The sequence below is a fragment of the Hippocampus zosterae genome, chromosome 2 (assembly GCF_025434085.1).
Source record: "Hippocampus zosterae strain Florida chromosome 2, ASM2543408v3, whole genome shotgun sequence".
Taxonomy (NCBI): domain Eukaryota; kingdom Metazoa; phylum Chordata; class Actinopteri; order Syngnathiformes; family Syngnathidae; genus Hippocampus; species Hippocampus zosterae.
Window position 1 is genome coordinate 34654358 of NC_067452.1, and position 16579 is coordinate 34670936.

The 16579-nt window shown below is 46.8% G+C and overlaps 1 protein-coding gene across 4 annotated transcripts in view; it reads left to right on the forward strand.

Moving 5' to 3' along the window:
* Positions 1-290: 290 nt before the first annotated feature.
* Positions 291-16579, forward strand: part of celsr3 (cadherin, EGF LAG seven-pass G-type receptor 3) — a 66821-nt gene continuing 50532 nt past the window's right edge. For all 4 annotated transcript variants that reach the window (XM_052057323.1, XM_052057325.1, XM_052057324.1 and 1 more), the window contains exon 1: positions 291-5188. In XM_052057323.1, coding sequence (XP_051913283.1) covers positions 400-5188 — 4789 coding nt within the window. In that variant the 5' untranslated portion in view covers positions 291-399. The remainder of the gene's footprint in view (positions 5189-16579) is intronic.

Below are 16579 nucleotides of genomic sequence, written 5' to 3' on the forward strand. Positions count from 1 at the left end.
ACCGGGGAAGAAGGAAAGACGGTCGGTCTCTTTGGAGAGCTAGGTGGAGGAGGAAAAAGGAGGAGGGGAGAGACCGAGAAAGGAAGAGACTAAATGGCTACACGGCTACCGGGCTTCACCGCGCTCTCGCCTCTGGGTCTTCACCTGCTACTCCTCCTTGGCTCTTTGTTCGCCCTTAGCCCGCGGGCGGTGAATGCAGCGGGGGCTTCCGACCTGAGCACCTCGGGGCCCCGTCACCGGGATGCCGGTCAAGGGAGCGAGCAGGAATGGGAGCCGCCGGGGGACAGCAGGACACGACCGCGGGGAGGAGAACGACCGGCAGCTGGGGGGATTCCGGGGCCACGGCAGGAGGCGCAGGAAGGAGTCGGGACGTTTCGGAGGCGCGGAGACGAGCCAACCATGCTACCTCCTCCTTTTCTCCTCCCCGGTGTGACACACGGGAGCCGTGTGTCTGGGTGGCTGTTGGAGAAGGGCGTTGTTCCGCCGCCCTGCGCCGCGGCTGCTTTCGGCTCCTCGCCGGTTCAGAGCGGTAAAAAACGGACAGTACAAAGGACTACCGGTGCTTGCGCGCTGCCACGGCCACACCTAACTCAACGCGGCGCAGCCTTTGTGCGAGCGTTTGGCCTGCGCGACGCACCCGGAAGTGGCGGAGGGGTGTGCGAGAGGGCTCGTGAGGTGAGCGGACTCTGTGCCCCCGAAGCGCTTCGCGAACCATCGTCGGACCCCGTGCCTTGCCGCATCATTTCTCGTTTTGGATACAATTCAACGTGGACGGAGGCATCTGATCATCAAGTGGAAACTCACTCTTGTTTTAGCAGCAATTCACTTTGGATCCACGCGTCGGAATCGACTGACATTTTAAATTCCGCTGCCTTCAGTGTTATCCAGCATTCAAGTTATAGACACCAAAAGGCATATGAAGATGATGATGATGATGATTGTGATGGTATTGGTGGTGGTTGGAGCAGGGTTAGGAGCAGAGCTGCTAAAGGTTCTCATTTGGTCAGGCGAAGTGTTATCGACGCAAATGACATCCGAGTCGCGGCTCAGGGAGGTTTCTGGCCCAAGTGCGTTAGGGGGCAGACGAAAGACTGGTTAGGGGTGGAGGAAGAGGACGGATGTAGTGCACCGGCAATGTTTAGGTCCCGAGAAATGGGTGAGAGCAGGGCTGGAAGAGGAGGAGGGGTGAGCCAAGGCAACAAACGCATTAACTTATCTAATTATGCGGATAATGATTTGGCTTTTGTGAGACCGACTCGACAATGTCGGGCCGATAATGAAAGGAAAGCTGCGGCTGCAACCGGGAGACGGAGCGAAGTGAGGGGAGAGAAGAGGGACGCTACCAGCAGTTGTTGCAATTTGAAGAGACGAGGAACATGTTGTGGATTGTTAGCTGAGTTTAATTTTCTCCTGGGAGGGAGGACTCGGGGGAATCCCATCCTTCAATTTCGACTAGACGGCATCAGAGAGGTAGACGATCACTGTTCTCTTTGTAACAAATTTCATCAAAGCTTACAAATAAGGCATGATGCAGAAATTGAACCCGCTCAACTTTTCCTTACGTCTGTTGATAAAGTTAAAGCAACTTCAGGGGCAGCTGAGTCAGCATTTTCTATGCAAGCGACGTTTCCCGTTCACTCAACCAAGCTAAGTCCTTTTTTGCAGCATGATTTTATTTTCGCGAAACATCCCCCCTTGCCTTCACAAATCAACCTAACCACTTGGTCGAATGAAATTCCTATTTTGCCTGTCTCTGCGGGAAACAAGTGGGATTCATCACTTGAGATCGCTCCCCTGAATATTGGAGTTATGTGGCGGGGCTTTAACATGAATGGTAATAACAACAATGAAGAAGAGGAGGCGGGGAAGGCAATGCACGTTTTCGGTGAATCAGAACTAACTACGTCCAGTGAGCAAGGGCTGTTAGATGATGTCAGACCATCAGAAAGGCGGCAGATGGGGGTTGAGGGAGGAGAGAGGAGGGAGGGCGAGGCTGAGGGGGACGGTCTGGAGGGCCCTGCTAGGGGAAGAAAATTACAGGTGGGGGAGGGCGAGTTAATGGGAGGGAGAGGACCGTGGGGAGAAGAGGAGGATGAGAGGCAAAGTGAAAGCGGGACAACAAAGCCGGGCCAAGCTGAGGAGAGAGCGGTAGAGGGAGGGAAGGGTCAGGATAGGTTCAGTAGCACTGCCACTGTCACACAGTCAGATATGGAAAGATGGAAGAAAGAGAGCCAGGCTGATGAAAGCCACGAGGGTGAGCCGGAGGGGGAAGCCAACAAGAGGCGCAGTTCAAGGGCAGAGAGGAGCCTGGAAAGGCTGATAATAGAAGCAGATGATGAGACCTCGCTGGAAGAAAGGGTGGACAAGGTTTTCATGCCGTGGTCTCGCCCTCGACGGGCAGCTAACAGACATCCTCATTTCTCCCTGTATAACTACCAAGTACAAGTAGCCGAGAACCAGCCACCCGGGACCTCGGTAATTGTCATGTCTGCCTCAGACCCCGATGCAGGGGATGCAGGCAGGGTGAGCTACAGCATGGCCCCACTGATGAATAGCCGGTCGTCAGACTATTTCCACATCCACCCCGATACTGGCCTCATCACCTCCACGCAGATTTTAGATCGAGAACACATGGATCTGCATTATTTCCGGATCACGGGAACTGACCGTGGCTCCCCTCGTCTATCCGGCACCACCATGGTCGCCATCACGGTTGCGGATCGCAATGATCACTCTCCTATTTTTGAGCAGACAGAGTACCGGGAGACCATCAGGGAGAATGTGGAGGAAGGGTACCCCATCCTTCAGTTAAGAGCCACAGATTTAGATTCCCCGTCCAATGCCAACATTCGTTACCGCTTTGTCGGCGACTCCGCCGCAATCGGGAGAGGCGCTTTTGAGATAGACCCGCGATCCGGACTCATCACAACCCGTGGAGTTGTGGACAGAGAGACGAACGAGCACTACACGCTCCAGGTGGAAGCCAGTGACCAGGGCAAGGAACCGGGCGCACGCTCGGCCACGGTTCAAGTGTTCATTGCCGTTTTGGATGAAAATGACAACGTGCCACAGTTCAGCGAGAAGCGTTACGTGGTGGCCGTCAAGGAGGATGTGAGACCTCACTCGGAGATACTCCGCGTCAGTGCCACCGACCATGACAAAGACGGTAACGCGGCGGTTCACTACAACATCATCAGTGGGAACAGCCGCGGCCAGTTTTCCATCGACAGCGTCACGGGCGAGATCCAGGTGGTGGCGCCTCTGGATTACGAGGCCGAGCGGGAGTACACGCTCCGTGTCCGCGCGCAAGACAACGGCCGACCGCCGCTTTCCAACAATACCGGCATTGTGAGCGTCCAGGTGACCGACGTCAATGACAACCCGCCCATCTTTGTCTCCACGCCATTTCAAGCATCTGTGCTTGAGAGCTCGCCCGTCGGAAGCTCTATCCTTCACATCCAAGCCATCGATACCGACGCTGGCGACAACGCGCGTCTGGAATACAGATTAACCGGCACCAGTTCCGACACGCCGTTCGTTATCAATTCTGCCACGGGCTGGGTCACCGTCAAGTCCATTCTTGACAGAGAATCCGTCGAACACTATTTCTTTGGTGTGGAGGCCAGGGATTACGGAATGCCCCCTCTTTCTGCCACAGCAAGTGTGACAATAACAGTTATGGACGTTAATGATAACCACCCAGAGTTTTTGCAAAAAGAATATTATGCCCGCCTGAATGAGGACGCCGTGGTTGGAACGAGTGTGGTCACTGTCACGGCGATGGATCGGGATGTCAACAGTGCGGTGACTTATCAGATAACGGGTGGGAACACCAGGAACCGCTTTGCCATCAGCACCGCGGGGGGTGCCGGCCTGCTTTCCTTAGCCCTCCCACTGGACTACAAACAAGAGCGGCGCTACGTTTTAACAGTCACCGCTTCGGATCGCACGCTCCACGACACCTGTCAGGTGCACATCAACATCACTGATGCCAACACGCATCGGCCCGTGTTCCAGAGCGCGCACTACTCTGTTAGCGTGAATGAGGACCGGCCAGCTGGGAGCACCGTGGTTGTCATCAGCGCAACAGATGACGACGTCGGTGAAAATGCCCGCATCACATACTTGCTGGAGGATAACATCCCTCAGTTCCGCATCGATCCTGCATCGGGGGCGATCACGCTACAGGCGGAGCTTGATTATGAGGACCAGATGACCTACACGTTGGCTATAACGGCCAAGGACAACGGCATCCCGCAGAAATCGGATACGACGTACGTGGAGGTGAATGTCAATGACGTGAACGACAACGCGCCTCAGTTCCTCAGCCCCAGATACCAGGGAACCGTGAGAGAAGACGCCCCTCCCTTCACCAGCGTCCTCCAAATCTCAGCCACCGACCGGGACGCGCACGCCAACGGTCGCGTCCAGTACACCTTCCAAAATGGTGAGGATGGAGATGGAGACTTTACCATCGAACCGACGTCTGGCATCGTGCGGACCGTCCGCCGGTTGGACCGCGAAAGCGTGCCGTTTTACGAGCTCACCGCGTATGCCGTCGACCGAGGTGTACCGCCTCAGCGAACGCCAGTCCACATCCAAGTGACCGTTCTCGACGTGAATGATAATGCCCCGGTCTTCCCTGCTGATGACTTTGAGGTTCTGGTGAGGGAAAACAGCGCCGTGGGCTCTGTGGTTGCCCAGATCACTGCCACAGACCCGGACGAGGGTGCCAATGCCCAAATTATGTACCAAATTGTAGAGGGCAACATTCCCGAGATATTCCAGATGGACATCTTCTCAGGGGAGCTGACATCACTTATTGATCTCGACTATGAGGCTCGCAACGAGTACGTCATCGTAGTCCAGGCCACCTCGGCTCCTCTCGTCAGCCGGGCTACTGTACGCATCAAATTGGTGGATCAGAATGACAACAAACCCACTCTGCTGGACTTCCAAATTATCTTCAACAACTTTGTATCAAACCGTTCCAACAGCTTCCCCAACGGGATCATCGGCAGAGTCCCCGCCAATGATCCCGATGTGTCGGACCGGTTGTACTACACAATTGACAGGGGGAACGATCTTCACCTGCTGTTGCTCAATCACACCAGCGGGGAGATCCGGCTGAGCCGTAAACTGGATAATAACAGGCCGCTGGTGGCTCCCATGCTGATCACTGTCACAGGTAAGACAGCACAAATGGAGACATGGGAGGGAAGTGCTGGTGGGGAGGGGTAAGAGTCTACTCTGCCAAAAGCCATGATGATAACTGAATACTCCACAGGTTAGTTAGCATGCGGGTGAAAAGCGGAGAAAGCTTTTTTTTTCTTTTTCCTCTCTCATCTTTTCAACGGTGAAATGGCATGTGAACATACCTGTTACATTGTTAGCAATGGATTCATGCTACGCGCTCACCAACATTTTGCCTTAAAAGTACAAAATGAAAAACAAGGATCCTTCGAAGCGTTGGTTGGTGTTGTCTTGTTGAAGTCAAGTGGAGGGAAATCATTAGTGACAACATTCACTTATGCATAGGGCATACGTGTGGTTTGAGCTTGCGATGAGTGAGACGGCAAATAATCGAGCTGTCACTCAAGTGAGGTCATGAGTAAATGAATGACGGCAAATCAAAGCACGAGTGAGTCAGGTGTTCAGTCCGTTGTTACATAGTGCTTGAATAGTTTTAACAGCACACCTTTCATCGTCAATGTGACTAATTTGACTTGACTCTTCAACAGCAATTGGCTATGAACCATATTTAGTAACTTGAGTGGTTACGGTACACTGCAATAATTTAAAATGACACGTATACACGAAGGCGGCCCGGTAGTCCAGTGGTTAGCACGACGGCTTCACAGTGCAGAGATACCGGGTTCGATTCCAGCTCCGGCCTCCCTGTGTGGAGTTTGCATGTTCTCCCCGGGCCTGCGTGGGTTTTCTCCGGGTGCTCCGGTTTCCTCCCACATTCCAAAAACATGCGTGGCAGGCTAATTGAACACTCTAAAGTGTCCCTAGGTGTGAGTGTGGTTGCGAATGGTTGTTCGTTTCTGTGTGCCCTGCGATTGGCTGGCTGGCAACCGATTCAGGGTGTCCCCCGCCTACTGCCCGAAGACAGCTGGGATAGGCTCCAGCACCCCCCGCGATCCTAGTGAGGATCAAGCGGCTCGGAAGATGAATGAATGTATGAACGTATACACGAGGCGGCTCACAGTGCACATGTCGTGGGTTCGATCCCAGTTCCGGCCTTCCTGTGTGGAGGTTGCCTTTTTTTTCCCGGGCCTTCGTGGGTTTTCTCCGGGTACTCCGATTTCCTCCCACATTCCAAAAACATGAATGGCAGGCTGATCAAACTAAATTGTTCCTTGGTGTGAGTGTGAACGTGGATGGTTGTTCATCTCTGTGTGTCCTGAGATTGCTTGGCAACCGGATCGGGGTGGCCCCCGCCTACTGCCCGAAGACATCTGGGATAGGCTCCAGCTTCCCCCGCGACCCTTGTGAGGATGAGCGGATCGGAAAATGAATGAATGAATGTGTACAGAATGACCATCCCTTACGATGAAACATCCAAAGCAAGTATTTCAATGAGTGCCCGTCTTCTGAAGTGGTATCATTGCTTGTCAGGGTATTGTTCACATTTGATTTGTGAGTGATATGCACTCATCTCTTGTCTCACGTGCCGTGCGCCATGGGAGGCCGCTTCGGTTATTAAACGGGAGTCAATGCATGTCAGACGCCATTACAGATACTCAATAATCAGACAATATGTGTGCACTGCAGACTTTTAAATGTGCCAAAACGCTGCCCCCTCTGACTTGTTCTACAGAGCATTCGGCTTGCTTGAACTGACTCACAGTGTGTATTCATATGAGATTCTCCCACTATCTTTCCCCTCCAGGATGTGACAGTTATGAGGTTATAATGAAACTCCAGTCAGGCTCGGAGCAAAGCTGTCACTCTCTACCCCTCTCTCGCTGTATGTGTGTGTGTGTGTGTGTGTGTGTGTGTGCGTGTGTGTGTGTGTGTCTGTGACTCCTCTGCTTTTTGATTCTATACACACGTGTGGATCCACGGATGGATGGATGAATTAATTCCTATCAGTTGTCCCTCTCTAGTCTTGTTGCCCTCTCAGTCTTCACTGTGCTCTTATCTCACCATCCATTATTTTGTTTTTACTCGTTGACACATAGTTGAACTCACCTCTTCCTTCTCATAATGTTATCTTGAAAATGCCTCCTAGGTCACTTCTGCTGCATGGCATATTGTTTTTGTTTTACTCTTGGCTTTTCTTACTGCTTATCTCCTCGCACCATTGATGTGTTGTGCACATGCGTACGTGTGCATTTATGCAAGAGTTGGGGGGACTGTGGCCAGGAGCAGGCAGAATTCAGGATTTTTTTTTTTTCATTATGAATAATTGTGGGTTTTCGTTTTCATTTTCGGATCAAAAAGTGTGTATTCTCAGGTGGCTCATAAGCTCAATGCTTCAGAGTGTTTGTTTTGTTTTCGTCAAAAGTATCTGTGCATGGCAGAGAGTACAGGGGCTGCACTACCCTCTTTTATCTTGGTCTTTACTCCATTTTTTTTCCTTCTTTCAGCTTCTACTCTATTGGTTCTCTGCACAATTCCCATGTTTCTGCTTTATTGTAGTTTGAATGCGTTGCCCATTCATGTTTAGCCAGTTTTTACATGCACAATTATGCACAAAATATCGTGCCGCGGGGTCACCCAGCTTACTGCAAACAAATCATGTTTTTAATTGTACCAGCTCAAGGTGACCTTCATCAAAGCAAAAAAAAACAAACAAAACAAAAAAAAAAAAACGACCGAGTGGCCAAGAACGGCCTTGGTTGTACTCGCCAACTCTCAGAGGCAAGGCTTTGCTGGGTGACAACAAAAACATACAATTTGTTCCGGGACACATCAATGGTAAATAGTGTTAACTCACAGTGGTGGAGCACAGTTTTGGAAACAACAACAAATGCTCTCACCAGCACAAGTACAATATAAAGGCTGGATCAAAAATGTTGATGCCTTTACAAACGTAACAATGCTCATTTCTAATGATATTTCATTAAGAAAAAAAAAGTGGTGTCGTTACAGAAGCCTTTATAGCAAGTAGTGTCTAGCAACTGCCCACCCATTTACCAGGAACTATTTTACCATGTCCACATGTATCAGAATATTTTTAAAATGCATGTCTTGGTCACCCTCATGTCTGGGGTGACAAAAGAAAAAAGAAATCAAATATCTAATTTGATCTATTGCCATTTTAACAGGAGCTCTGTGGACAGTGCAAACTAGTGTTTGCAGGTTTTTGAGTCCTGTTTTAGCTAAGCAGAAAGCCTAAAAAAGAAGCAACAACTGGCTCAGTCAAATATTGTTACAGTTCAGTTCTTCATGACAAAAATATTTGTGATAAAATAATAATCATCTTCATAATCCTCCTCCTCCTCTATTTTAGTGTAGGTTTAAAATTAACTCAACACAATCGGCATGTTTAAGTGCTAACATTGTTCTGTTGACAAAACTGTACGAAATTTTGTTCAATGTAATCATTAAAAATAAAACACAATCTAAATGTAAAAAAAATCACAGATGAAAAGCTGTTCTCGCAAATGTGATTTTTGTTGACGCAGCGTTCATTAAAGCTTGGCTCGTGTGTCAAGGAAGATGCTACCAAATTGCGAGCACACTCATGTTTGCAGTTTTCACATGACTCAGAACCTAACACATGAATTTCAGACTTGGCGGACTTTTATGCTCCACTGAGTGCCATTCGAATTTAATATGAGTTTTGTTTAGCATGCTGACTCTGCAACCACAGCCACCTGCATGCGCTGACTATACCGTATATATAATGTACTGCGGAGCCCGGTCTAACACCACTATAGCGCGCCTTTACCGGCCCATTAGAAGCCATTAGGGGTTCCACAGTTACTTGCCAAGAATTAAATGTTTCAGGTGGTGCAGAGAGTCCTAGTTTTCTCCGCTCCCCGAAAGGCTCAGGTGGCACAATGGCCAGCAACCATGTCAGAGCCTTCGACCCGTGACCCTGTTGGCAGCTTCAATGCTTGCACGTAACAGCTTCAACAGTTGGGATAAATTCTGATTTGTGCAGGCGACAGGAGGACGCCATGTCCCACGCAAATCAGTCTCAGGTGCTCGACTGAGGAAATGAGTTTCACAAGGCTGCAAAATACCAAACTATATCATACAAGGACACTGGCGATAAAGTTAAGACTGTTCGAATCAAAGCAAATAAATCTCTGCACCACTCCCTTCCCTGAATGGATGTTCAGATATTTCAAAGTGCCAGGTAGCATGTCAGGCCTACTCACACACTCTCTTTCTTCCATCTTTCCATATCTGACTATTTGACTTCACGTAGTCATCTGCGGACGTCGAAAAAAGTAATGAACCTACTCTTGACAAAGTAAGTGGAAGAAAGTACAGATAGTTGTTTTCAAATCGGGGTGAAAGTCATAAAAATTCATCAGTATTGTTACTTGGGTCCTTCCCATCACTGATGGTTGCACATTTGAAAGAAAAGATTTATAGAACAAATAGCAGGATGGTGGCAGCTGCCACTTCCCAGCTGCTTATCGCTGTCCCGTGCATGTCATAGAGGTCAAAGGTGTACGGATTTGTGTGAGGTTGCAGATCAACTTATGAAGTACAATAGCCATAATGTGTGTGTGTGTGTGTACATGTGATAGGGGCTAATGGGCAGGGATTTAGCAGGCGGGATGGCTTTTGTCTCAGTGCAAGTATCCGCTTTAATGTAAAAGATTAAAGCTTCTGTTGTAAAAGGCCGCTTTGAACCATGATGTTGCCAAGGTTGCTCTGTGTGTGTGTGTGTGTGTGTGTGTGTGTGTGTGTGTGTGTGTGTGCTGCTGTTTTTCAACCGAGTTCTACTTTTAGTATAATGGCTGACCCAAGGGCTTGAAAGGCTTTCAAAACAAACAGAGCAGAAATCAGCAGTCCAGCCACTTGGCTGAGCTGTTGGTGTGTACATGTCGCGGTGATATGGTGACAATGATACTCATCACAGTAAATATATTACTGTGATGAAGTATATATATACTTAATATGATATTACCTCGTAAATTGCATTTTAGTGTCGACAGATGTTGCAGTCAAAAAAATCCCCCCCCCCCAAAAAAAAACAAACAAAAAAACAACGCAACGAAAGTAGAGATGATCTCTTCTAGTTCCAAATGATCCAAAAATTATCATGGGTGAATTTTATTAATATACAGGCAATAATTTAATTGACAATAAAATACATCTTATATAGTGCTTTCACAACAGCTGTAGCTGTAACAAAGTGCTTTCCAAAACAGAGACGTCATGCTCAAAATGTGTACACGTCTGCTGCAAGCCGAGTTTGAAAGTAAATGATAAGCTGCAGCATCCATTGACGAAAAAAAAGATTGGTTCGCTTCTTCTGTCCCATTTAGATCCGCTTCAATTCCAAGCGCCGACTCTCAGTTCCAACTACGCATCCGCGCTCCGCGCCGATGCTCCTCCATCCTCATCCTCGGCTCCACAAAGCCATCCGTCCAACCCCATCAGTGGAGACTGTCCAACAGCGCCGACATCTCCGCTAAACAAAAAACACAAGCACCCCGGGGCTTTCCAGCAGTGACAGATTTGCATTTGAAAATTCTGAATTGTCAAACAGGTTGACCATAGTTAATGTCAGTGAAGTTTTAATTCTTTGTTGCTTTGTCAAATGTAGGATCTAAGCAAGCCCTTGTGTCTCTATTCCTTCTCCGGAGGGAACTCTCACGGCAGTGTTTTGTGAGGTCAAACCTGCTCGTGCACATTGGGGCTTTTCCGGCAGCAGACAGGAGAGTCACATACAGGGCGGACAAAACCATGTTGACGACGCAGTGTGAAATGGGATAGAGCACATCCGTTGGTGTCGACATGGACTGTACACTAATGGGCTGAAGGCACCATGACAGACGTTTTGTGTATTTCTGAGAAGCAGCAAATGGCTTTTGTTCACCCTCAATCCAATTTTTGCCGATTTTTGAATGGTAAATCTCCCCCCTTTGGGCTTTTTTTTAAACATTTAATCCCAGTCTCTTCGATGAGCAAGAGAGCAGATATTCAGCCAGGTTCTTAACCACAACAGGGCTAATGAATAGGAATGAGTAAAGCAAGAGGGGATTTGAAGCATTTAATCCTGTCAGACGTGTCTGCTACATCGACATCCAATGAGCTTTCAGCATATGAAGAGATGCAGGATTAAGAACTTCCTTTATTCTGATATTTGACAAATTGAGTGTGTTTCTTCGACTGGTTCTCATTCCTGTACAATTGTACATCTGAAAGTGGAGCATTGTTTACATTTTTTTTTTAAATCTTCAAGGTAGTCATAGCGCCGTGTTGGCTGAAGTGCATAGCTCGAAAATGCATTTCCCAGAATTTAGCCAGTTGTGCACATCTCTGGAGTGACATTATTCATTGCCATCACGCTACAAAATGGCGTCAAAGCACGGGCTAATAGCAGTAGAAGAAACAGTCGAAGTCATTGCTGTCAACGAAGTACAACGATGTGATACACTTTGACTGAAAGACGTAACATTAGCCTCAGTTGTCATTGGAAGTTACAATGAGTCATTGCTGTTCGGAAGGGCGAAGATTTAATGCATTCAACGGTGTATTATTTCGAGAATGAATCATCTGAAAGCCATTTAGTTTCAAGGGTACTGTAATAAAATGAGTTTGAAAGGATAATAAAGTGTTTTGGGATCATAGTCTGTGTGTAGTTTTAAGCTGTTCATACATTGTGCTCTTCAAATATCGAGTTTTACTCTCGTACCACGGCAAATGTCTTGTCTACCGTCTTAATGTGGAAAAATTTAAAGGCTTTGAACGCAACACCCGGGGCGCAGTTCATGGTGCCGCGGTGTCTTGCTCAAGGACAATGCAGCTGAGGGTCCGGTGGGGACTGTTGGGGGTTGATGTTTCATTGCTGCATCCTATGAAGCTCTGTTTGTCAATATTTGCCGAAACATTTTTTTTTGGGGGGGGGCTACAATAGTCTACCAGTCATTGACTTCTCAGATTTTTTTTTAGTGGCACGCCTCGTTAGGCCTAGTCTTATTGGAATATGAGTTCTAAATGGGGGCGGCCCGGTGGTCAAGTGTCGACATAACAGTGCAGAGGTCGTTGGTTCGATACCTGTTCCGGCCTTCGTGTGTGGAATTTGCATCTTCTCCCTGCCCTGCGTGGGTTTTGTCCGGATACTCCGGTTTCCTCCCACATTCCAAAAATATGCATGGCAGGCTGATTGAACACTCTAAATTGTCCCTTGGTGTGATTGTGAACGCGGATGGTTGTTTGTCTCTGTGTGCCCTGCGATTGGCTGGCAACCGGTTCAGGGTGTCCCCCGCCTACTGCCCAAAGACAGCTGGGATAGGCTCCAGCATGCCCCGCGACCCTTGTGAGGATAAAGTGGATCAGATAATGGATGGATGGAGTACTAAAGGTAAAATCACGATGTAGAGCTCATACTCATCAAACCAATCTATGGTGAGGTATGCCAATTTACAGTATACGTTTCCACCGCGGCCGTGTAAAATGATCTTTCCTCGTCTATTTTCAGCGCCGGCTGTAGGCTTGCCTTTTATATGACTTTGCAGACTATTTGCATCCGGCTTTCCTGGAAGTGAGCGCTGACATTCAAGGAGCTTGCAGTGTCCTATTAGTCAGGCTACCTGGCAAAGTGAGATAGCACTGAAATCCCCGTTTGCCAACTCATCACGCATCTTAGAGGCAGAACACGCATTGGTCCCGCTTCGTTCTTATGGCGAGCGGCTGTTCTGGCACCGGTGGGACCTTGCTGGTGATTCCACATCAGCGTGTTCATTCTTTAAAGGCTTTACAAGCGCGCTCCTCGCTTTTGAAGGGGAAGATGATGTCGTTGAGTCCACAGGGGTTTTAAAGAAAAGCTTTTCCCGAGTTATTTACAAAATCCTTTGTTCTACGGTCATGCAACAAAGTAACTTTCCATTTGTGGCCTTTGTAAGATATTAATGTTTTATTGTTTCCATGCAGGCTAAAGCATCAGAAAGGCATTATTTATGACCTGGATGTATTATTAGCGAGTTAGGTGCAAACATCACATGCCGTCGCCAGTTCGCATCACCACTCAGGAGTGCTTCACAGTAGCTTCGCGGCTTTCTATTCCAAAGACGGACGTGCGGTATATTTCTAAATGAATAAATCATGGTATCAGTCAACATGAATGTTTTTTTTTGTCATCTCTTCTCTACAGCTTGTGTGCCAAGAGTTGCGGGCAATTGTTCTTTTGTATTTCCACATTGGAAGCGATTTCGCATCTCCGCTCGAGGGTGTTTGACCTTGTTTGCACAAGTGCGGTTGTCTGTCTGATGATGGATTTGCCAAGTGTCAGTCAAAGTCCCCGTGCGCTCCTGACGCAAGCTGAGACTTCTTAACCTTCATCAGCGTGATTGTTGTTGCTCGGTCAGAGTGCAAAGTGAAGGATGCATTTTGTATTATTTTATGTTCCAGTTCTCATACAAAATAGAATGATTCCTGACAATATAGACACACTCAAAATAATTCAGAAATGATGAGATACCGTATTTTATTTTTCCATTACCCGTGATTCGTTTTAATATGCTGTGCTACGGCAAAACATTTTGCTGTCCTCACTTGTGTGGCAGAGCGTGCGCAATTTGTGTTCTTAAATTGCTTTCAATTGCTTCTTTTCAAGCCTCCCCTTGGTTTCTAATGGAGCAATGAGTAAACCTAAAAAAAACCCCTCAAAACCGCAGAAATAGTTTACTGTGAGTTTTTCCTCTCTGCCTAATGGGCCGTGTCTGTTAATAGCACGAAAAAGGACCTTACAGTGCAAGTCAAAATAATGACACACTCTATCATTTAAGAACACGAGAATGGACCTCAAAGCAAATACACACATTACAGTATATCATACGGTGCACCGAAAAAGGCATGAGATGACAGTATAGTTTTTTTTAATTTAGTGACTGAGTCTTTCACTGGCAAAAAGAGAATAGAAATTCAGACCAAAAAAGTTGACGGAACAACAAATTTTCAGCAGGCTGCATTGTGGCTCTTGGAGAAAGAGTCAAGAGGCTCGATGGCACTCGACATTCTGTGGCAAGTGGGAATGTTTCCGCAGTGACTCAAATGACAGAAGAGAGGATTTAGCATCAAGCGCCAAATGTCATCAGGCTTGGTTATTTCAGGAAAACAAAACTTTTTCTCCCACTCTTCCACATCAACCTACTACCATAATTAATTTCCAAAACAAACCAACTTAGCCGCACTCAAAACAATACATTTTACACTTGGTGGTGGTCGCAGCTCAATCAACACCACCAATGGTTCGTAGGAGTAGCATTTTTAAAAATTTGGGCTGCAGGATTTAAATATTTTTTTTTTCGTGGAACATGAGAAGAGTCACATTCTTTACAATGTCGGAAAATAAATCGAAAATCAAACGCGGTGTCAGGGGATATGTAATTACACTGTAAGTACACTGACATGTGAAATGTGTGTGTGTGTGTGTGTGTGTGTGTGTGTGTGTGTGTGCACATGAGTGATTAAATCCTACACCAGCAGATTATCCGCAGTCATTCCCAAGATTTCAATCATTTAAATAACAATAGGAGATCAGCTTCAATTTGTGCTACATGACGTGGAGTGATGACAATAATAAAATAATGTTACCCTTCGGCCCTCGGAAGTTGACGACAGTGGGATGTAGTTTATTGAATCATACCGCGGGTGTGGTGGTATAACTTTGTGTATCCTTATGGCATAATAGGCCGATGTAGACTGTTAGTGTTCATCTATATTTTTCGTGTTACTCCTCATGGTTACTCCTCCTTCTGGGTCCTTGTTTATCGCCTTCGTGTGTGTGTGTGCATGCGTGTGTTAGAGGTCAGTCGGGAGTGAGGCTCCTCATAATCCGGTAATCAAACCAGCTGCCACCCCACCCAACCCCCATCCTTGTTTCCGCCTTTCCCTCTCCTTCCTTTTTAGCCCACTCTGCTTCTGTTGCTTTCACATTCAGCGGATCTCTCTGTCAATCCATTTTTGAATTGGCAAATTATGAATCTGATACAAAGTGAACCATTTGAATACCTTTGTAGGGAATATGAGCTAATAAAAACCAATCAGTGATTCATAATACAAGTTATGTAAGTATGTAATGATTTGCTCATGATTCTCAGTTTATCATCTGATTTGCTTTTCCCAATTTATTTTCACGAAGTCAACTTTTTTTTCTTATTTCTTCTGTTATTTTTTTTTTTTAAATAATCCTACACTACCCTGCATTGTCCAGGTTTCTTTCTCTCCTTCCTATGTGTACATCCTTTCTCTTTGACACATCAGCTTCCATTTTGCAATGCCATGCTTCTCTCTTTATGGTTGATACCTTTAGAATCAATTTCCATTTTTCAAACTCATCCCACATTTTAAACTTTCTGGGCTTGTTCAGTTCCTAAAAATTTGCATTTTGCAAACTTGATTGGGCACGCAAAATGTCGACGCAAATTTGTCTGCCAAACTCAAAATTGCATCATAGTTCATTTAGCACGTTACGGGAGATGTACAGGTATATGCAAAAGTAAAAATGTGTTGGCTTAATAGCACATCTGAAAGATCGGTACAAACCAGCATGCAAAGCGACTGCAGTGTAGGATATACAAAACGAAGAGTTTTCGGGAGAGCTATTCTGCTTGTGTACACACTATTGAGATGCACCCAAACAAACTAATCGCAACGCATTATCCATTCATCAATGCAGGGTTTGAGCCTTTGACTCATCTAAGCAGGGCTGACTTGGAGACAGTCACAAGAAGGAGTCATGCCATATCACCGATGACTAAACTCCTGTCAACGCCGCATTTCCCATGACTGTGACAATTGATACTAGCTTCTCCCAGAGTAGTTTTCCAAATGCGCTGCCCCAATTTGTCAGCCCAGTATTATGCACAATGAACATATCATCCAATTGTCACATGCTCAGGAGCAGTTAAATAAAATAGAGCTCTTCTGTAACCCAATTCATATAGTCTGTTTGTTTACTTCCACTAACACGTTCACTTCCATGACTTCAAAGCATAGTTTTGCACTTGCGGGGCTCTCCCAAATGTTCCATTTGAAAATGATCACAGCTTCCTAAAGCGCAAAATCCTTTTTAAAAAAAGGGAAGTTTCCACTACTTTTACAACGTTGCCAACAGTGCACACAATCTGTTAGAGTGAACACACAATTTAGAACCCAGCCCTGCTGTGTCTTCAGTCACATATGGTGCCTCTCATCTTAATTTGAGTATCTCGTTTGGGAGTTGTCATTCTTCCTCTCCCAGTTTGACTCCTCATTCTATCCCAATGGCACACAGTCACATTTTGTATGCAACAGTACTTGAAATCCTAACATGGACCGAGAATGGCTTTGCCCTCTTTAATTTTGGCTGTTGAATTGATGAAACTACAGTTGTCCGACTTCACCGCTACAACAGTATAATTACGATTTCAGTATTGGGGGTGGGAAACCTGTAGAA